Source organism: Trichosurus vulpecula, chromosome 5 (genome assembly GCF_011100635.1).
Source record: "Trichosurus vulpecula isolate mTriVul1 chromosome 5, mTriVul1.pri, whole genome shotgun sequence".
NCBI lineage: Eukaryota > Metazoa > Chordata > Mammalia > Diprotodontia > Phalangeridae > Trichosurus > Trichosurus vulpecula.
Genome location: NC_050577.1, coordinates 248954669 through 248978215, shown reverse-complemented (window position 1 = coordinate 248978215; position 23547 = coordinate 248954669). Strand labels below are relative to the sequence as shown.

The window sequence follows — 23547 nt, the reverse complement described above, 5'->3', positions numbered from 1 at the left end:
TTTCTGAAAAAATGTTTATTTTCTTTAATACTTTGAATATTTGTCCTTTCCTTCCTGTGGGGACTCAAATTTGCATACTTCATTGGCATATGTCACATCATCTTTGCATTTTGGTGGGGCAGGAAGGAATGAATGAATGAACAGATAAATGAATGAATAAAAATTATAAAATACAATGTACTGTTAAATTTTAATAAAATTCAAATAAAGCAAATTAACTCAGAAACAAGTAAGACTTTATTTTGCAATTGCAAAAGACAAGGACAAGGATAGGGACAGAGACTGAAATTTAGATAGGAAGCTAGGTCGTGTAGTGGATAGAGCATCAGACTTGGAGTCAGAAGGTCCTGAGTTCAAATTCAGCTGTGTGATCCTGAGAAAATCACTTAACTTCTGCCTTCCTCAGTTTCCCTTATATGAAAATGGGGGTAATAATAGCACCTACCTGCCAGGGTTGTTGTGAAGATCCAATGTGATAATATTTGTAAAGGACTTTGCTAACCTTAAAGCTCTATATAAATGCTAACTATTGTTGTTAGATTGGACTTGTGTACCCCAAAGAGCAAGACTCACACTGAGGTTATCATACATTATAGAAGGTACAACTTCTATCAATCTGGATAATTAACAGCTTGTAGAGAAAATCCAGATGCAGAATATAATCAAAGGAAAGGGACATCAAAGAAGGTGCAATTGTGTTAAATCCCTTTAATTATTTAGACTTTGCTTATTAACAAGGTCAAGCATCTAGAGTAAAAGCAAGGATGCCGATTATGCTTAAAACATTAGAGATTCCTGAGGCTACTTGCTATCTCCCGAAGGCAAAGCTTAAGAATCAGTTAGAGCTTTTTACTCTTCATCAGTGCCAGGTGAGGACACAAATAATAATAAAGCAAGACAGTACTTGCCCCCAAGGAACTTACATTCTAATAGAAGAAAGCAAGGCAAACACTGAAATGGTGGCGAGGGAGGGGGGTTCTATTTTATGTCACAGGGATGGTGAGCAGAATCATGGGAAAATCAATTGATATTTACTTTCCAGGAATACTAGAGGAGATCTGATCACTGTTCCTGGTGCTGGAGGTAGAAAGCCTGCTTGGAGGATGGCATAGAGCTGGTGAGGGCAGCAGCAGCAATATTGGGACTCAGCTGGAACAGTTATGGTGAACACTTATCAATCTGGTAAGGTCAGAGTGTCAGGCAGGAGGTGGAGTCTGGAGTACAGGATCATGGACTGAAGACAGAGGGCAGCACCATCCTGGTAATTTTACATTGGGCATCTTATGGCATAGGGTTAGAAGCCAGAAGCCAGTGGCCAAGAGTGGAGTAGTAATACTGAGTCACAGGAGGAGACAAGAGTCTGAGTCTGCTAGTTAATATAAAGGCACAGCGATCAGAAGGACAAGGGCAAAAAAGATCATGGCGGATATTTATGCAGCACTTTAGGATTTGCAAAGTGTTTTACATATTATTTCTTTTGGTCCTCACAATAGCAGCCAGGGGGCATGGTGAGGAGAGCTCAAAATCTAGAGTTAGAAAGAATTGAGTTCAAATCCGCCCTCAGATGTTTACTAGTTGTATGACCTGGGAAAATCCCCTAAACTCTCCATGCCTTGATTTCTTCATCTGAAAAATGGGAATAATAATAGCACCGACCTCCTAAAGATGCTGTGAGGGTCGAATGAGATAATATTTGCCAAGAGCTTAGCACGGTGTCTGGCATATAGTAGGTGCATAACAAATGCTTGTTTCCTTCCATTCTTCCTTCCCTCCTTCCTTCCTCACCTCCTTCCCTCCCTCCCTCCTCTTCCTCCCTCCCTCCCTCCCTTCTTCCCTCCATTCCTCCCTTCCCTCCCTTCACCCTTTCCCTCCCTTCCTTCCCTCCTCACCTCCTTCCCTCCTTCCTTCCTTCCCTTCCGTCCCTTTCTTCCTCCCACTAGGATCAAACAGAACCAGCTTAATCCCTCTCCCTCTTGATTTGGAACTCATGCAAATGCAAAATGTCATTAAATGGGGGAAATTAACACATAAAAAGGAGTGGAAGGAGGGAATAAGCATTTATAAAGCTCCTACTATGTGGCAGACACTTTACAAATATTCTCTCACTCAATGAACATTTACTATCCATTGACTGACATTCACACATCACAGATTTGTTCAAATACATCAATTTGTTTCCAGCTCTTTGCTACAACAAAAAGCACTGCTTTAAATATTTTTGTTTTAACTTTTCTACCTTTGATCTTTTGCAGGAAACAGATCTAGTAGTCATATCCTCATGTGTAAAATGAGGTCTCAATGGCTTCTAAAGTTCCTCCCAGCTATAATTCTCTGATCCTATAATCCTATAATCCCTACAGCTCTAAATACAGGATGTCAGGATCCTCTCATCCCTGTGTTTAGACTAAGGGCAGCAGGCACAGAGCAGCAAGAGTCTGTAGATATACATAGGGAAGAAGGATGGATGTATGTCGGGCAAAGGTAATGTCATTAGGTCTTGTCCTTAATGGGGAGCTGGTAGAGCCAACTTTCCTGCATATCATCCATTCTCAGTTTAAAAAGTTAATAAGAATATGATGACCTTTGAGACAAAAGAGCTTTTAAAAATGCTATCTCAAAACTAAAAATGAATAAATTTTTAAAAATAAAAAATAATTTAAAAATCAGATTGCATGCCATCTTGGGGAGGGAGGGGGGAAGGAGGAGAAATTTAGAACTCAAAATCTTATAAAAATGAGTGTTGAAAACTTAAAGTGAATAAAAAAATAAATTTTAAAAGTAAAAAATGTTATCCCAGACCAATCTGTGTTATGTAATATTGGGCTATAAGTTTCTTATCTTTTTTTGCCTCTTCCTAGTGGCTGGCACAGTCCCCTGTACATAGTAGATACACAAAACATGTCAAATGAATGTAGACACATATAATTTATTAAGCATAGTTTCTATATATGTATATATATGCATGTATGTATGTATATATACATATATAAATGTAGTAAATATAAACTATGTGAGGGAAATACCTTATACTATTATGATATAAAATTAAAACAGTAAGTAATAACCATGCAAAATGCCAAGAGCTCCATTTCACTCCAAGTATCTCAAGGCCTGAGATAACCACTCTGTGTATTACTTCTGTTGAACAGTTTTCTTATTGTTTGTGCTTTGTTATGTCTCTAGAATATTTATTTACATTCCAGCTCCCATGAGGTAGTGGAAAGACTGTGAGGTCTGGAATCAGAGGCCTTTTTGAATCCCGACTCAGCTACTTTTTCCTCGTAGGATTTCAGGCCAGTTACTTTATTGCGTCTCTGAGTTACAATTTTCTGCGTTGTAAAATGAGGGGGTTGAATTAGATGACCTCCAAGGTTACTCCTGACTCTATGTGTGTGTTTCTATGATCCTCTTACACTGAGGGAAACATGCACAGCAGAAAGAGCATGAGACTTCTGTTCAAAAGACATGGGTTATAGTTAGAATTCTGCAGCTTATTGCAATGAGGGTATTAACACTCATACCACTTACCACATTTCTACTATGTAAATATGAGCCATAGTGGGGCAGCTAGGTGGTACAGTGAGTAGAGAACCAGGCCTGGAATCAGGAAGACTCATCTTCATAAGTTCAAATCTGGCCTTAGACACTTATAAGCTGTGTGACCCTGGGCAAGTCACTTAACCTTGTTTGCCTCAGCTTCTTCATCTGTAAAATGAGCTGGAGAAGGCAATGGCAAACCATGCCTGTATCTCTGCCAAGAAAACCCCAAGTGGGGTGACAGAGAGTTGGATGTGACTGAAAATTGACTCAACAACCACATGAGCTCTGTTACCTCACCCCTTCAAATTTCATGTGATCTTTTCACCTTTCAAGAAAAGTTCAGATCAGTCAACCAGCTATTTTTGGGTTTTAATTTCTTTAATTCTGAACTTAACTAACACCAAATAAAATAAGAATTTCATATACAAAGTAGAACAGAAAAAGAGGATTGTTCATAAAACTGCTAAACTCTGTCACATATAACTTGTTTTTACTTTTCTGTATCAGATCGATGTAACATGCGACTTTCTTCTTTTCTCGCTCAGCTATTTTGAAAACTCTTTCTCTCTGCCTCGACTTCCAAAACTAATTGTGTTCAAAAATAGCTATTGTTTTTGGGTCATTTTCAGTCATGTCTGACTCTTCATGACCTCATTTGGGTGGGGTTTTTTGGGAAGGATAGTGGGATGATTTGCCATTTCCTTCTCCAGCTAATTTTACACATGAGGAAACTGACGCAAACATGGTAAAGTGACTTGCCCAGGGTCACACAACTAGTAAGTATCCGAGGCCATATTTGAACTCAGGAAGATGAGTTGACTCTGACCCCTGATTCTGGGCCCAGTGCTCTATTCACTATACCACTTGGCTGACATTCAAAGATTGGAATCAATCAATGACTATCTGTTTTCTGGAATTAGCCTTTAAAAAATTAAAAAAGATTATTTCAATTTAATGTTTATTTTCAAATGAGTTGGGATATGTAGACTCAGAAACATATATTTTTTTTTCCAAATGTCAATGCTCCCCTGAGTAAATTATGGAGAAATGAGATCATTGTGAAGAATGACACCAATCTTTTATCTAAAATACAGAAAGGCAAAGGGCAAAATTATTGTTCAGGACATAAGCACAGATGCTCTTTGCCAAATGTCATTGATTTTACTAGTGATGTGTAAGTGTCTTTTAGAGGGCACAGAAAGGTCCATTTCTTGGAACTGGAAGCCACTGAAGCTCACAAGGCCCTGTTGATACTCTAGATGACATTTTGTCTACTAATGAGCTAAAAACAAGCAATATATATGCAGAGCATCCATGGCTGGTTTTATCATATACACATCACTCGAGGAAGCCAACTTCACACACACACACACACACACACACAGGTTTAAAGGTTAAGGCGACAGTGGCTGGTAGTGCTAATGTTCACTGAAGATGTTCTCATTTAAAAATCAGTCTCCTCTGACCTTTCACCTGACCCACAAGGTTTCCCAAATCCATAATGCAGAGAGATGAAAAAAGGAAATGGAAGACAGGACCACCTTCTTTAATGAACCATGGATTTATTCCTGATATACTGAGAAAATGCATAAAATATACTCACAGTTTTGTTGACTGCAGTTACCAAATATAAAAATATACTTGACAAATATATAACTTAAATAAACAGCACTAATATAGTTCTGTGCTCAAACAGAGTTGGTCAAGAACACCATTGAGAGTACATAGTATAGCATGAGGAAAATAGTAGGGTCTATGGCCACTCTTAATTACCAGATTTGTAGGAATAAGAATGAATGGTATTTCAAAAGCTATAAAAAGTAAGTGCTCTATTATAGAACATATTAAGTTCAGTCACCTGATATACTCACTTTACATTTCAAATAAACCAAGGAAAAGCCTGAGAAACATCCATGAGATTTAATGTTAATGTACACTGGATACCAAAGCAATACCCAGTGGACATTTTCATTCAACAAGCATACACTTAGCATCTACTATATGCAAGGCACCAGATTTGATACTATTATGGAGAAATAAAAAAAATGTGAAAGAACACTCTTTTCCTCCATTGTGTTTACAATCTACATATCTTAGGTAATGGCTTTGGCCAAACATCTTTTCAGAATTTTAACCTTACCCATTTCACTAACGTGGCTCTTAGTTTTCTCATGTGCCCCCCTCTTAAAGGCTACTGGTGCCTTTTTGTTCCAAAGAGGACTTTGCAAACTAGGGATGGAGGAGATGATCTGTGCTTCTTTAGTTGGCATAGTATGTTGAAGGCTTTCTTAAAATAGTTTGTGGAATGGATGGATATGGCTAATTCTGATATAGAAACTCTTGAAGCCACAAAGCTTTTTCACAGTAAGCTATTCATGAACACCCATCACCACCACTATCAAAATGTAAAAGAAAGCTTTGTTTATATTGGGAGAATGGTGATTCCTAAGAGATGCTATTTAAAGACGTGAATTGGGGATCATGAATCCTTCTTTTGGCAATTCTAGGAAGGATTTGCCAATCACGTTTAAACTACATAAATAATCACAGCAGCAGAAATTGCATTTGTCTGACATTGTTCACAGTATGACTTGTTCTGTTTTACATAATTTATTTTAGTATTCTATGTGATAGGAAGACTTTCTAAAGCATTGGCATATGGGTTATAAAAAAAAGATTCAGCAAAACTGGCAATAGACCTTTTATTTCTATTGCATAAATTGCTATTTTTAAGAGCATTAAGTAACATTGTCCTCACTTAATGGGAGTGTCTACACAAATACATATGTAAAAACACATATACATACACACACCAAATAAAATCATCTTAATAAAAATAAATTGAAGACATTTGTTTTCCCTTTGGAGTCTCCCTACAAGCCAAGTATGTTATCTTAGAAGGAAATATTTCAATTGGCTGGAAACATTTTTAGAGATGAACAGATTCCTACAATTAAGGCTACATTAAAATTTATATTCAAAAGTTATGAAAATAGCCAAGTGGTTTTGAAGACTACCTAGCATGACAAACCAAGAGGTCAATTCAGTTGAATAGTGGTCAATTATTTGATCGAGTTGATTTGTTGACTGGCTAAACTTCTTTATTCATCTATCCACCCAATGAGCCATTCAACAAACATTTATTAGGCATTGATGACACAGAATACCCTGTGAGAGATGTGAAGATAAATAAGACAGGGTCCCCATTCCAGGAGTGCACAATCTAATATTCAGTTAAAAATTCCAGCCCTGTATAGGTTTAGCTAGTCAAATTCCTAACACCTTAAGTTGCAGAGAAGGTGCCAAACTGCATTGGTAGAGGGTGTTTCCTCCCCTGGGAGTTCCCTATACCAATGAAATCACAGTTGAAGTCCCTATCCCTATGTATAATAATAAGGGAAGAGGGAGTATCTTTTAGTAGAAATAGGTGAAAATGTTTTTGAAGAGCATCTTGACTGATAAAAGGAATACTGTTTTCTCTGCTTACATACTCTAGCCAGTGATGATACTGTTTTTCAACAGTCTTCGCCACCTTTTAATAGATGGCACCAGGAAGTACTTTTGGTAAGGGACCTTGGAATATCGCCTCCTGTAACTTTTCGAGAGCATTCAATATCCCTTTTAGTGAAGAAGCCTGGGCCTTTCATCTACAAGAAAAATACTCCCTTTAAAAAGATATAGTTGCTTCTTGCAACTAAGCCTTATTTGGAAAAGTACCCCTTATCTGTTAAACTAAAAGGGGTGCTTGAAAACACTAAAACAGTTTTTAAAAAAAAGGAATTGATTAAGACTTTCTCATCAGATCAGGTCCCTCCATTGGTGGAGAGTGGGCCATGAATATTGATAATTCATTGATGAAATATCCCCACATCTGTGTGCTTAATTTCAATGTCTGGCTCTGGAGCCAAAGAATCCAGTTTCACATCCTACCCCTGACGCTTACCATAACACACAGATTAATTAGAATATGGACTTAAGATTTCTAAGAAGAATCTTGAGGTATTTGTTACAACCATGGGTAAGTCATTTCACCTTTGTTGGCTAAGCGTATTTGAGGGTCTGTATGAGGGATTCATAATCTGGAGTCCACAGATCTTCTCCCAGGGGACCTTTGGTAGATCTCAAGGGGACAATGAATTTGTTTTAAAAAATACTTTGAGATCTATAGTCCAATAGAGTTGATTTTCTTTGTAATTCTATGCATTCTATTTTACATATTTATAAATGTTATTCTGAGCAGTCCCAAGGCTTTTCCAGATGGCCAGAAAAGAGTTAAGAACCCCTTGCCCTAGACTGATGACATTGAAAATTGGCCACCATCCAGAGAAGTACAACAGGATGATGAAATGAGAAATAAGAGTTTTGATTTAATGAGAAGTTAAAGGAGCTAATTATAGTTTGGATAAATGATTACTAAGATTCCTTATGATAGTCTCCTAACATTTGATAGCTGGGAAGCACCAGGATACAGTGATTACAAGCAGTGCATAAACATGCAGGTGCACCATACCAAGAGAGGCAATGGATTACTTACTATGATAAGCACATAATGAGCCTTAATGAAAATACATAAAATTGGGCTGAATATCAAGGAAACACTTTTTTTTTAACAAAACAGATCAACTAGAGGATGTATTTAGTATCTTCAGGGGAGTAGTGAAGTATTTGTTGCTAGGGAAATTTAAAATTAGACAGGTATATCGAAGAAAGATATTTCTTTTTTCTTTTTTTTTATGGGCCAGCCTGAAAGAACTCATTTGTTCTGTTTTCAGTTATCCCAACTCTCTTTCTACCTCTCAGATCCGGCTCAACAGCTGAGCTTTATTTGCCATCACAGACTGGAGATGGAGGGGAGCTATATGACTTTAATTCTTTGTTTATACTTCTTCCCCAGGCTCAGATGACCTGATATTAGGCAATTAGTAGGTTTTTCAGGGTTCTGGACTTTATGAAGTTATCAGACTGAATCATATGTGTATATATATATATATATATATATATATGTATGTATATATGTATACACACACACACACATAACTAGTAAGCTGTTTCACTCTCTCAAGCTTGAGTGAAAAACATTATTTTAAATGTGATGGATTCTTCATGTTAATTGGAACATTCAGTTTATAGAAGAAAATCCATTGTCTTTCCATGCATTAATGTACTTTAGAAAAAGCAATATTAGATTGGAGGCACCATGGCATAATAGAAGGTGGAGACAGGAAGACCTGCCTCTGACAGAGACCTATATGATGCTGGGCAAATCATTTTAACCTCTTAGCTCCTGTGGCAATTTTGTAAAACTAGGAGTTCACAGATGAGTTTGGGGATCTATCTGCATAGGTGAAGGGAACGCTCACAAAAAGTTTCTTACCAAGATGAAATCCCAGGCATTCATTAAAAAAAAAAAATTTAGTTTAAGATTCCAGATTATAACCTTCTTTCAAAAACAGTTAGTAGAGTGCCGGGTCTAAAGTCAGGAAAACTCATCTTCCTGAGTTCAAATCTGGCCTTAGATACTTACTAACTATGTGACCCTGGGTAAGTCACTTAACCCCATTTGCCTCAGTTTCCTCATCTGTAAAATGAGCTGGAGAAGGAAATAGCAAACCACTCCAGTAGCTTTGCCAAGGAAACCCCAAGTGGGGCACATGACTGAAATGACAACAACAACAGCAGTTAGTGGCTCAAAACCATCTACTTTATGAAACCCTGAACACTCTGTTTCCTGTTCCTCTGTATCTTTTCACTCACTCTCATATACTCATACTTTCTTCCCTATTTCCCATTGTCCTGACACAGTGTCACAATATAATGCAGCCTTGAATGTAGGCCAATTAAAAGTGAATTGTGAAATCTCTATAACCCTATGTTAATGGGGCCCTTAATCCTTTAATTCATTCTGGTATTTATCAGATTACTCTTTCCAATGTGGCTAACTCATTCCCTGACATGAACTAAAAATTACCGTGGAAGACTTTTCCTAGTCGTGTGTCCATTTATATAAATAGAGCCTTCTCATCCCTTCAAACACTTTGACAATTATACACATGGTGATATTGACAAACTAGAGGGCAGGGGCACACAAATGAATCTGTGAATAGAGCAGAAAGTCTCCCAACTCTCTTCTCAGAGAGAGACAGAGACACACACATGCAGAATGAGAGAGAAGGATGGAAGGATGGAAAGGGAGGGAGGAAGGGAGAGAAAGAGTCTCAGAGAGAAAAGAGAGAGAGGGAGAGAGAGACAGAGAGAGAGGAGAGAGAAAGAGATGGAGGAGAGAGGGGGACAGAGATGGGAGACAGAGACAGAGAGAGAGAGAGAGAGAGAGAGAGAGAGAGAGAGACAGAGAGACAGAGAGAGAGGAGAGAGAAAGAGATTGAGGAGAGAGGGGGACAGAGATGGGAGACAGAGACAGAGACAGAGAGAGAGAGAGAGAGAGAGAGAGAGAGAGAGAGAGAGAATTGGTCTCACGATTGTGATAAAAGTGTTTCTTCATTTTATGGGATTTGTTGCAATAAAAATAAGAAGAATTATGGAAAACTAAGATAAGGACTTTGTATATTATGTAGAGATAATCTCGCCCTATAAAATGCAGTTTTATGTAGTTTGTTACTGTATCATTACCCTGCTTCATTTGTATTGAATGAGTACATAAAGTATATATCATTTGGCATACAAGTGTCGATTGGAATTATGCATTAAACATGGCACTTGTGGTCATTTCTACGAAAAGTTGGCAGTAGGTCTTAGGTCTCAAATGTAACCCTCTTCCTCTCTTCACCCAGCCCCTATTATAACATTGTTTACTTGGGGAAAACCAGATTAAATTGACATCATTCTGGTTTAAAGCACCTTTTCCAGAAATATAACTCCCTATAGTCCCAGAGGACTATCCGAATGTAACATATAAACATTCAAACATGACCATAATAGATAAAATGAGCTGTCTATCGATAGTCACCCCCTTATACACACACTTTTTGTGTAGATACACATGGATATCTATAAATTTGAGATGAAATAGCCCCCAGTGGAATCTACACTGTTCTTTCATGTTTCTGGGGTCATTGAGTTTTCAGGAAATGGGTTATTGCATGCATTTTTCTTTATATTCAGAATTCTGCTTTTGCTCAGAGCAGAAACCATTAAAAATCTTCAACATTTTGGATTAAGATTCTGTCTGTAAATGAGTCTTTCTCTTTACACAGACACTGAAGTGGCCATTGGGGAATTATTGGTGAGGGCCAGGGGGGCCATAGCTGATGAAAGAGCTCTGCTGATGCTCCCTATTTGGTAGTTAAGATGCCAGGAACGTGTCAGCTTGATTAATCTTCTCATTTAGTATTTCTCATTATGTAGACTTGGATTCAGATGGCTTAAATGTACAATTTTCCTCTTAGGTTACCACCTACTCTGAGATTTTTCTAATTCTTTGAATATCAAACTAGTGAAGGACACACCCCCAAACATTGCCCCTGGACATTAAGGGACAATGAAAAAGCCAACACAGACATTCCACCAATGCTCCTGTCATACAGGTTAAAACCATTTATGTAGAACAATTTATAAAAACTTTAGGATGGAAAAATAGTATTATCTGAAGCTTAATATTAAACATTGTGAAAAATACATATTTACAGAAGATATCACAAAATACAAATTATGTACAATAATAACTATTACACTTAAATTACATAGATTCTTTTAAAATTTACTAGACTAATAAATTATACACAATATGAACAGAAATATCTGGCACCTCTCTAGGATATGGAGTTTAATAAAAACAATCACACAGTGAATAGGGTTGATCCAAAGAGATCTCTGCTACATTCTTAATGCCTTGAATAGACAGCATCTGAAAAGAAGATGACAAATTATCATTAGAGTAGATAGCAGGTAGCTTTGTTATTTTTTCCCTGTGAAAATCAAAAGCTGTTTAAGAAAAAAGATGAATAGAACTGATGAATGCCAAGTATGCTTGGCAAGTAGGTACTATTTCCCACAGCAGCCTGGCTTTTGGAGCAGCAGTGTGATGAAGCCAGAGAGGGTTAGGCCTAGAACCAGGAAGATTTGGTTTGAATTCTACCTCTGGCACTTGCCGTATGACTGCAGATAAGTCACTTAATCTCTTTGCGTGTCATCTGTAAAATGGGAATGATTAAAAAAAATCATAGTACCTACTTCAAAGGATTGTTGTAAGGATCAAATGAGATTATATATGTGTGTATGTGTATGTGTATATATATATATATATATGTATATACACATATATATACACACACACATCAAATAGGATAATATATACAAAGTACAAATGAGATTTTATATATATAAAGTGCAAATAAGCAATACATATAGTACAAATGAGATAATACATATAAAGTACAAGTGAGATTATATGTATATATAAAGTGCTAATGAGATAATATGTATAAAGTGCAAATGAGATTTTATATATATATATATACATATATATATATATACATATATGTATATAGTATAAATCTTTAGTATAACCCAGGGAGTCCCTAAAGTTTTAATATAGTAGCAATTCAAAAGGATGCTCTAATTTACAAAGGGATCTCTTTAAATAGCAGGTCCCCCTAGTACATTTATGCTTTTTATACATCATTAACTGTTTAATTTTATGCTAAAGTTCTAAAGTGATGCCACACTATGGCTGCAGATCCTCAAAGATTGCGGTAATAGAGTATATATGTTTGAAGCTCCTGCCATGTCTCAAAGACTTAATAAACAGGGTAGTGGAGGACCATGAGTGTGTCCAGATGATTATGGAGGATCGTTTTCCTTAGTAGAATATAGGCTCCTGGACTATTTCATTTCTGTCATTGTGTCCCCAGGGCCAGGTACATATTAGGCACAACACAAAAACACAAAAAGGTTGGGAAGAAAGTATCTTCTTCCTGGGGGGAAGGATACAACCACTCAGGAAAACCACACAGAATAAGGTACGTATGAGAGTTAGGGAACACATGGTCCTTGGAAAGTCCATCAAAAATGACACTAATCTGTAAATCAGCAAGCACATAGTTTAATTTTTTTAAAAAATTCTATACACATAGTTTTTCAAGAAAACTTTTTTTTTTTTTGCATTCTGTGAAATACACTGATCCCCAGCTCTTTTTTACAGGCATGTCCCAGTCCAAGGAAGAACACTTTCAAGTCTCATACTACCATGGCCTTGGACAGATTTGTGATGGAGACAAAGAGAATGTGTGACCTACACACTCCTGTAACTCCTGCCCTGTGTCTCCTGTCTTTAGTATAAAGACAGTTGCCCATTGATGCAAAGTTTCTCACAACCACATCTCCCCCAATCTACTACCAATTAAAACATACCCTCCCTGCATCTAATAGCTCAAAGGCCAGGTTCTCTTTGCCTTTCAAGACATCCCTAAAGAAAGCTATATTAAAATGTCAATGGGAGAAAGCTAGGTGGGCACCCTTTCCTTTCAGACAAAGCATCATTTTGACAATGGCCCTTGGGATACTGTACTGGGTAAGGCTCTAGACCAAAAGTCAAGAAGACCTCGGTTCAATTCCTCTGACACATACTGCCTCTCTGACTCTAGGAAAGACATTTAATTTCTCAGTGCTGGGCAATCTTCTAAGAATATAAATTGCCGAGAAAGTGCTGGCCTGCATTGGTAGAGGAAATTTCCACACCTGAGTGTTTTCTGTAGCAATTCAATCACTATCTATCACTCTCTATCCCTATCCTTATCTCCACTAAGTGCATAAAGATAACATCATGGAAATGTATGATTGGAAATAGAGATGGATTCCTCATTTAGTGAATGAAGGATATTAGAAGGTAATCTTCTTGCAACCTACAATGTGTTAAAAGACCGAGATCAGGCCTTCTTAACTTGGGATTCATGGATAGATTTCCCAGGGTCCAGAGAGACCATTGAGGAAAAAAATGGTTATTTTCACTAACCCCTAAATGAAATTTAACATTTCTTTTAATCATTTAAAAATATTATTCTGAGAAGAGTCCATAGGCTTCACTAGACTGCCAAAGGGGTCTGTGTCCCAAAAAAGGTGAAGACTTCCTGACGTAGATAATGGCTTTCCAGTATGTTGGGTAGATCCTCTTGGGGAGGACTGAAGGAAGGATTTGTATAATAATCACAGGGGATGAAAATGTGAGAATGGATTCTGATTAGTGGAGAATGTAGATGAGATGAATGAATGAGATGGGTGAGAATCTATGTATCTTGAGGTATAAGAATGATAAGGCTTTAAAATGGAAGCCATGAAAAATCCTTGAAATTAGGCCCCTACCTCTGTGATACTCTGGATTCACATTTTCATAGATTGGAAATAAAGGATTTTCTTGTTCGCTACGAAGCTTCCTGGCTCTTAAGACGTCTCTCACACACTGATGTAGATATACATATTGGCACTGTAAAAGAAAAACAAGGAAACATGTCAAAGAAGGGGCCAACCTTGAAGAAATGGATAAAATTCTCAGAAAACACTGACAGGCTTCTTTGTGGTTGGCAAATCAGATTATTAGTTCATCCAAAATCCCTTGGGCAGATGATGCTTCTTGACACCATCAATTTTGAAATAAGCAACCTTCAGTTAGAATAGGAGGAAATTTCATCCAGGCTTCACCTCAAGGTGAAGAAGCAACTAGATGGCATAGGCAGTAGCATCCTGGACCTTCAGCTAGGAAGATATGAGTTCAAATCAGGCTTCAAGTACTTTACTAGCTGTATGATTCTCAATAAGTCACTTAACTTCTACCTCAGTTTCCTCATCTCTAAAGTAGTAATAATAAATAATAGCACCTACCTCCAAGGAAGATTTTAAGCACCAAATGAGATATTTGTGAAAATATTTAAAGTGCTTTATATAAATGCGATTATTATTATTATTACTATTAATTTTGGAGGCAATTGGAGTTAAGCGACTTGCCGAGGGTCACACATCTAGAAAGTGTCTGAGGCTGGATATACACTCAGGTCCTCCTGGCTCCAGGCCTAGTGTTCTACCCACTGCACCACCTAGCTGCCCTTAAATGCTATTATTATTATTATTAATATTGAAGTGGGATGTACAGCACAGAATTCCGGTTCTGCTTCTAGGGTTCTCTTTTAATTCCCTTGCTGAGTGGGTAAATACCATTCTAGAACACTTTGTCTTTACAGAGTTCCCTTTTCCTTATGGAGAATTGGCCTGTCTCTGCTTCTTGAACCTTAGATCAGACTGAAAGGTTATATCTATATGACTGCTCAAAAATAATTTTGAAATGAGAAAAAAACAAACAAAACCCAAACATAAGAGTCATAGATTGAAAGGAAGGGGTCATTTAGACACTCCAATAGTTTTCACAGAAAACAGATACCTGTTATATTAAGACAGCCAATGTAGTTAGTCTCCCCCCGCCCCCTCCCCTTAGACAAGCGGTGTCAAACTCAAAAATAGAAACAGATCCCTGTAGGCCATATATTGACTTAGAAAACTACAAATTACCATTACTTATGTTGTATTGTATTTTTATCTATTTTGTTAAACATTTCCTAATTACATTTGAATCTGGTTTGGGCTCTACTCAGGAGTGTTATAGGGCAGCTAGGTGGCAGAGTTGGATAGGAAGACTAATCTTCCTAAGTTCATGTCTGGCCTCAGATACTAGCTGCGGGATCCTGGGCAAGTCATTTCATCATCTGTAAAATGAGCTAGAGAAGGAAATGACAAACCACTCCAGTATCTTTGCCAAGAAAACCCCAACTGGGGTCACGAAGAATCAAACACGACTGAGCAATAACAGGAGTGTTGCGGGCAGCGTTTGACACCTCTGCTCTAGGCTAACCCACACACTATCTGATTGTGCAGGAGTTGAAACATACAACAGTGGAACTCCTCATTGATGTAGCTTTTTGTAAATGGAACTGATGGCTATGGAAATACAGTGTCTACCTCAGCACCTTTGGCACACTATCATCTTTCTCTATATTATCTCACTAGGTGATCCCGTCAGCTGCCCTTGGTTTGATTATCATCTCTATGCACATGATGTGCAGATTGATCTATGTAGCCCTACTCATTCCTCAGTTGTAGTCTTGAATCACCTCTTAGATATCTTGAACTGGATGCCCTTCAGGTATCTCAAACTCAACATGTCCAAAACAAAACTCATTATTTTTACCCCCAAACCCTACCCTCTTCTAAACTTCTCTTCTATAATCAAGAACACCACTATGCTTCCAGATAACCAGGCTTGATACCTTGGTGTCATCTTCAACTCATTATTCCTCATTCCTCATATCCAATGCATTGCCAAATCTGTCTTCACAACATCTCTCCTGTACACACTTCTCTTCTCTGAAATTGCCCCCAGTATCATGCAAGCTCTCCTCACCCCACTCCTGGACCATTTATCTAGCCTGCTGATTTGGTCCCTTCCCACTGTGTCCCTCCTCCACTCAGCTGTGAAACTGTGAAACTCCACGTTACTGGTCTTCTAGATCTCTCAGCTCTGTGCCTTTTCATTGGCTGTCCCCCACGTCCAGAATACTTTCTCTCCTCCCTTCCCCTTCCACCCTTTGCCTTCCCTGGTTTACTGCCAGATTCACCCTAAATCCTACATCCTACAACAGACCTCTTTCTCCCACTCTCCTCCACAGCCACCACCTTCCCTACTGGATTACCTCCCATTAACACTTTATTTATATTGTCTGTATATAGCTGTTTGTATATTGTCTCTTCCATTAGAATGAACTCTTGGATGGCAGAGACTGAGCGTTTTGCATTTTTTCTACCTCCAGCCTTGCACTTTAGTGCCATGCCTGACAGAGGAAGTGCTTAAGGCTTATTGCAGTCACTGTTCTTGATTGCCATGGCTGCAGAAGCTGGAAAGCAGGGAAGAGGCAGTGCATCTCAGTGGAAAGGAAGAGAATAAGACTGAGTACTAGGCAGTCTGGGGTCCAGTCCTAGCTCATTCACTACAAGGGTTAACCCAGCTAGGTCTGTTTCATGTTCTACAAAACCAGGAGATTGGACTAGATGATGTCGGAAGCACTTCCAGTTGTCTGATTGTTGATGGTAGCGTTTTCTGTATGGAGAGAGGTGTGCTATTGAAAAGCATTCATAGGGTTATGGATTTAGAATTGGAAAGGAGCTCTGAGACTATGCAGCTCAGTCCCTTAATTTGAAAAAAAATGAGAAAACAGAGGTCTCTGTTTCCAATCTAGTACTATTCTCAACTTTAAAATATTCCTGGTGCTGCCATGTTGATGGGAGTTGAAAAAAATGCTTTTTGACTCATATGTCTGAGTTAGTATAGAAAACCCACTGGAATTATGAGAAGCTACAAAATCCCCTTCCAGGATACACACTCAGCTCTATGGGATGGTTTTATGCTTGGTTCCTGCCTGGAAGATAGGCCTAGCTTTCCTAGCTATTTTATAAGTCAGACTGTGGCACAATAATTAGCTCAGGATGTTTTTCTAACAAATCATTCACAAAAGTCATATGCATTAATTTTAATTATAACACCATGCATTTCCTCTTCCAAATCACTTTTTGCCTGTGATGCGTGCTTCACTCCCCACTCTGCCCAGAAATTAGAGGAGGGAATTTCACAGAGAATAGCTTCAAGCATATGACAGCCTCCTGTTGCTAATTTGAGAAGCTCTTCCCCACCCGACCCCACCCCCAATCTTGAAGTTACAGAATGACTTTTTAAAAAAAGATGACTCATATTTTAAATTTTATATAGGAAATTGAGTTACTCTGGGACTACCAAAGTCACCTGTGTGAATGAGGCTGGTAACTTTACAGCCTGTCAATATATACCTTTCATAAAGGAGGGGCTAATAGGAGTATGGGCAGCTAGGTGGCGCAGTGGATAGAGTGCCAGGCCTGGAGTCAGAAACACTCATCTTCCTGAGATTAAATCTGGCTTCAGGCACTTAGTATCTGTGTGACCCTGGACAAGTCATTTAACCCTGTTTGCCTTCATTCCCTCATCTGTAAAATGAGCTAGAGTAGGAAATGGCAAACTACTGTAGTATCTCTTCCAAGAAAACCCCAAATAGGATCACAAAGAGTCAGACATGACTGAAAAATGAATAAGCAACCACAAGTAGGAATATATACCAAGGTGTTTTGTCTTAAATATAAACTCTTCTTTTCTCCTGAGAATATACCTTGAAAAAAGGATGCCTACTGAAACGTTCTGCAGGATGAATATTCTTCCCATTTATTCTTAGTTGAAAAACTTGAACAATTAGAGATGAAATACATCTCATACAAACACCTTTCTTGCCCTGACTTCCTAATTAAGCTTTTGGCATTACCTACACAGATATGGTGCTTGGGGCAGCTAGGTGGTACAGTGGGTGATTCTCTGGACATGGAGTCAGAAAGACTCGAGTTTAAATCCAGTCTCAGACACTTACTTGCTGTGTGACTCTGGCCAAGTTACTTGATTTCATCTGTAAAATGGGGATTACACTAGCACCTGCTTTGGAGGGTGTTCTAAGTATCAAATAAGATAATATTTATACAGCCCTTACTTAGCACAGTGTTTAGCACATATGAAAAATAGAAAGTTCCTTTTTCTTTTTTTTCTGAAGGGATAATTGACTCTTCCTACCCCTCCCCCCACTAGAGTATAAGGACTTCACCATCCTTTAGACACTTCTGTACTCAAATCTCTTTACCTTTCTTGGTTTCTCTTGACCCCTCTGTTTTCCAAAGTTCCTATTCAGTTATGGCCTTTTCATTAGGAATGCTTGAAAGTCTTTCATTCTTTTAAAATTCCCTTCCCAACCACCCTCCCCTGTATATTTATATTCAGTTTTCTAGGGCAAGTTTATTCTTGGTCTTGAACCCTTCTCTTTTGACTTTTGGAAGAGTACATCCCAAGACTTTCTCTTCTTTTCCAACATTTTGCTGTATGATCTTGACACTGGTTCCTTGGCACTGGAAATTTTTCCTTACAGACTTTTTTTTTTCTTTGACTTGGATGCTTTGGAGTTGGGATGTAATACTCAGTTTGGGGTTTCTTTCAGAGGGATGACCAGTGTATTTTTTTCATTTTCACTTGGCCCTCTGATCATATGAGATTTGGGCAGTTTTATGATTTCTTGAAATATAGTGTCCAAACCTTTTTTTAAAATTCAGTTATGGTTGTTTCAGGATTCTTAATTTACCTCTTCTTGACCTTTTCCCAGGTTAGTTGTTATTTTAATGTTTCTTGTCACTTTATAGGGAGTTCTATTTGCTCCATTCTATTTTTCAGAGAGTCAACAAGTTAGTTAAGTTTTTCTACCTTCTGTTCTAAAATATTTATTCTCTTTTCAATTATTTGCCCATTTGAATTCTAATTTTGTTTATTATTTCACTTTCTACTTCTGTTTTATTTCTTCTAGTTATTTTCATAGAGCTTGTGGCCAAGCCATTTTTTGTTTGTTTGTTTGTTTTTCTCTCTGAGGTTTTATTTGTAGTTGTAAAATTTACTATCTTCATCTGGGTTATTCCTCTTAGACGTCTGTTAACTCAAGTCATTTTTTTCAGTGTTTAGTGTTTTCTTCTCTTTATTCCTACTTCTAGCTTCAGGGGCTGGACTGAGACTTTGTGTGAGGTTGGTGCCCTCTGGCAATTTTGGATTGATTGGGTACTCTCTTTAATCTAGGTACCAAAGTCACTGGGGTGACTGGCAGCACTAGGCCTCACCTTCCACATCAATCCCTGGAATTTTTTTTTCAGGTTCCTAGTTGTCCACTAGAGGGTCAGCTTTAATTAGCCTCAGTTTCCCTTCTTCTACAACCTCTAATTGTGAGCTTTTTTAGCCCTTGCTCTGGGGCCTTGATTAGTCCTAGTGACATAATGGAAATCATGTTGGAGAAATCCTCATAGGCCCCTGACCTGGATTCCCACCCCTGAGTTGGCCTCTTAGTACTCTAAGAAGGGTGTGGCTGGACCTTTTCTCCCTACACAGTGACAATGGGACCTGGGTCTGTCCCATACTTCTGTTCTGACAGACTAGGACTAGGATTTGGCTTCAGGATCCCCATTATATGAGCACAAGTCGCCTTGGAATTCCCCAGTCGGAGTAATGACTCTCCCAGACTCCCTTGGCTTCTGGCAGTTTTGTTTTATTTTTGTGATGTTTTAGGTTAGACAGAGGAGCTTACTTTTTTTCTTTATTATTGCTCTGGGCCTCTTTTCATATATTTGCTGCCATTTATGTGGGAGAACTGGGTTCCTTTATGACCTTTTACATTGTCATCTTAACTGGAAGTCCAATAGTGACTTCTTAGTAACATAATGACAGTGTTGTCAGCCTAAATTCCCCAAATCATGAATGCTATATATCATTCTTAACTTGTTACCTCTACACATGCCTCTCAACTAGAATGGGCATAAGGGCCAAGAAAAATGGAAGAGAGGGATGGATTGCTATATATGGAAAATTTGCTTCTTGTTTGGGCAACATTTTTCTCTTGGTTACGATGTATAACAAAGAAAGATGACTGGAGGGAAGACAAACAATTCCCAGGACATGAGCCATTCACATTAGAGGCTGGCTGTATTCTCAGAGCAGAAATCTAGGATGTGACAAAGAACCTTCCAATGTTTGTCAAACCAGATGACTGCTTTCTATTTCTGGTAATTCATGTGGGAATAAATGATGCCATAAGAATGTAATCTTTAGCAATTCTTTCTGGATTAAAAGTCTGGGGCAAGAAACTGAAGACTTTAGGGGCCCAGGTAGAGTTTCCACTACTGCAACCAATCAAAGACAGGATCCAATGAAAAAGGCAGGTTTGAGAAGTGATCGGCTGATTAAGAAGGAAGCATCTGAGAATAGGATCTGGATTTCTGAACCATGGTTTAAAATATAGGAATAACAGGCCAGAGAAGGAATGTACCTAAAAGTGGCCAGCAAGTATTTGCCTGGAACCTTGCAAGTCTAATTGAAAGGGTTTTCAACTGAAAAGGAAGAGGGAAAGAAAAAACTCAGTGTATATCCAAGGTAAATATCTTAAAATGTCTCTACAGCATAGGGAGAAGAAAGGCATCTTAGAAGGTGTGGTAGAGGATAGGAAATGATATCATGGTTTGACAAGTGCCTCAGCTTTTAAGAGAGCAGATTTTAAAGGAGCCCAGGGAAAGGCCAGGTAGACTTTCATGGATTACAATTCTATAAGGGAAATCAAATAAGGACAGATAAGAAGTTTTCAAGAATAAAATTCTAAGGACACAATTCAATGAGGAGAAAAAGGGGGGGGGGGGCTAGGTTCTAAAGAGATTGTGGCTGCACAGGGAATTCATCAAACAACTTAGTATTAAAAATATATAGACATGGACCAAAGACAGAAAGATAAGGGCAGGCAACAAAGGGTGAATTCAAAAGCATGGCATGGGGTTGTTAGAATAGCATGGAGAATGCTAAAATTTGGAATTAGCCGAGGATGGCCAGGAATAAAAGGCATAGCAAAGTGTAGCAAAAGGGGTTTTGTTTGTTTTAGCAATATTAGTGGAAAGAAGAGGACCAAAGAAGGGAGCAGAACACTCTTCGGGGTGGATGAGACAATGATAACAGATGCCAGAAAGACATCTGAAGTCAGAGCCACTCAACTTTGATTGGTTTTTGTTTTCTTTGTTTTTCCTACTAAGAAGTATGACTTTGGAACTGGAAAGGACAGAACAAAAATGGCTAATAGGGAGCTGAAAGCAAAGATAAGTAGAGAGAAGGGTGATTGAACATCTAGCTCCTACTGATTGGATAGAATACTAGGCTAGAGTTAGGAAGAACTGCTGTGAAGTCTGGCCTCTTACTAGATATGTGACTCTGGGCGAGTCACTTAAACTCTATTTGCCTCAGTTTCCTCATCTGTAAATGTGGATAATAACAGCACCTAACTCCCAGGGTTGTCATGTGGATAAAATGAGATAATATTTCTAGAGCGCTCATCACATAGTAGGTGCTATATAAACGTTAGTTTTAATTGGCATCATTGTTGGTCTTCCTGGCAGAGCACAGCAGCAACTTGTGCTGTTTCTTGTTTAGCTTAAATCTTGATGTCAGCACATGCCTATGGATGTCTTGTGTTTAGCTTTTCTTTTGTGTATAAGAAATAAATAGTTGTCTCATCTCTGATTGCAATGTAACATAACATATCATATGTATTTTATTCTCTCCACCCTTTTGGGGAGACATAGACATGAGCCCAATATAAGTAAATCTCTTTTCTAGGTTAAGCTCCCCCAGAGTTGAACCTGATCCGGGACCCATGTGTGGGTCCAAAAGAAAGAGAGATCCCTTAGAGGAGAAGGGAGAGAGTGGGAGTGTCGAATCCCCTGGGGCCTAGCAGCTGTTATCAGTATTCAACATACATATTGAATGGGTGGATAATGCATTCCAAATCATCTCTAATCTCTCCTGCACAAAGCATGGATTAAAAACAATCCATTTTCCTGCTTTCTACCATATAATATACGCAGGCAGCTAGAAAGGACAAGTGTTATCCAGAGTCCAACACTACTGAACCTGAAAAATAGCAATTCCCCCAACCAATCTAGATGCAATTCTCTCTTTTTTCTTATCTCTGTCTTTCTTCCTACTCCATTGAAATAGTCCAACTTTCTGAGTGGTCTGCACAGCTTAGGTTGTAACTCTTACCTCTGTTTGAACCATGTGAACTCTATGAAGTCTGAGATCATGCACTGCTCCATAAATGTCAACAGAGTCCTTGGAATCTAACTGTTGCAGGATGCGGTCCAGTGCAATGAAGGTTCCTGTCCTACCCACGCCAGCACTGAAAAAGATGGAGAACAGATGTGAACCATGAAACATTTTTTTTAAATCTCTGCCTTCATTTTAAATGTAACTTTTATTTTATTTTACTTTTTTTAGTTGACCAGCATTTATTATTTATTCTCTCTCTCTCTCTCTCTCTCTCTCTCTCTCTCTCTCTCTCTCTCTCTCTCTCCACTTCTAAAAATAGAAGAATAAAATTCTTCTAACAAATAAACATAGTCAAAGAAAACAAACTCCTGCATTGGCCAAGCCTCGTTTTGCATCTTGAGTTCACCACCTCTTTGTCAGGAAGTGAGAATCATGTTTCAAGTATAGACAGCACGAAGCTGTGTTTGTTGTAGTATTTTTGCCTTTCCTACTATTTCTGGGAGAAATTTTGGATTTCTTGTGTGAATTGTTTACAGGATTGAAAAGACCTTTTCCCTTGGGGTAAATTAGTTGAGCCTTAGTCCAGCAATAATTATCCAATGACAAGCACATTCCTCAAAAGCCAAAGTGCTCTTTAGTAACTCGTAGAGTCATAGATTTAGAGATGGAAGAGACACCAGTCTAATCCCTCACAATTATAAGCAAGGAAACAGAAGGACAGATGGGCGAAGTAACTCGTATGACAAGGTCATATAGGTAACAAGAGGAAGAGATAGGACATGAGCCTGAGTCTTCTGATTTATAGCTGGAAAAGACCTCAAAAATCATGTAGATCAACATTCTTAATTTGTGTAGGAAACCAAGGTCCAGAGTGGTCAAGTGTCTCACTTAAGGTCACAGAGGTAATAAGGAACAGATCTGGCATATTTCTATTAATAGCACACAAAATCCAATGATGAAAAAGCTGGGGTTATTGGTATGTTTGATAAAAATCTAAGTGTCTAATATTTGCATTTAATTTTTTTTTAAGATAACAATGTGTATACTTCCATTAATGGTTCTTAGCAAGGAATATCAGTATCCTTCCAAGCATTAACTAGTCAAACACTATGGTTCTCCTGATAGACTTAATTGACATTTGGGTCTCGCCTGGCCTCTACTGCAATCCATTCTTCAAAGAGCTTCCGGAGTGATTTTCCCAACACACAGGCCTGACCGTGCCATTCTGCTATTGAATAAACCTCAGTGACTCTGTATTACCAAAGTGATTTTCCCAACACACAGTTGTGACCATGCCATTCCACTGCCGAATGAACTACAATGGCTCG

The 23547-nt window shown here is 38.3% G+C and overlaps 1 protein-coding gene across 2 annotated transcripts in view; it reads right to left on the bottom strand.

Moving 5' to 3' along the window:
* Nucleotides 1-9961: 9961 nt before the first annotated feature.
* PTPRB (protein tyrosine phosphatase receptor type B) overlaps nucleotides 9962-23547 on the bottom strand; it is a 165442-nt gene continuing 151856 nt past the window's right edge. For both annotated transcript variants that reach the window (XM_036759249.1, XM_036759250.1), the window contains 3 exons: nucleotides 22214-22349; nucleotides 13855-13975; nucleotides 9962-11401 (listed from right to left, as the gene is read on the bottom strand). In XM_036759249.1, the coding sequence (XP_036615144.1) occupies nucleotides 11379-11401; nucleotides 13855-13975; nucleotides 22214-22349 (280 nt within the window). In that variant the 3' untranslated portion in view covers nucleotides 9962-11378. The remainder of the gene's footprint in view (nucleotides 11402-13854; nucleotides 13976-22213; nucleotides 22350-23547) is intronic.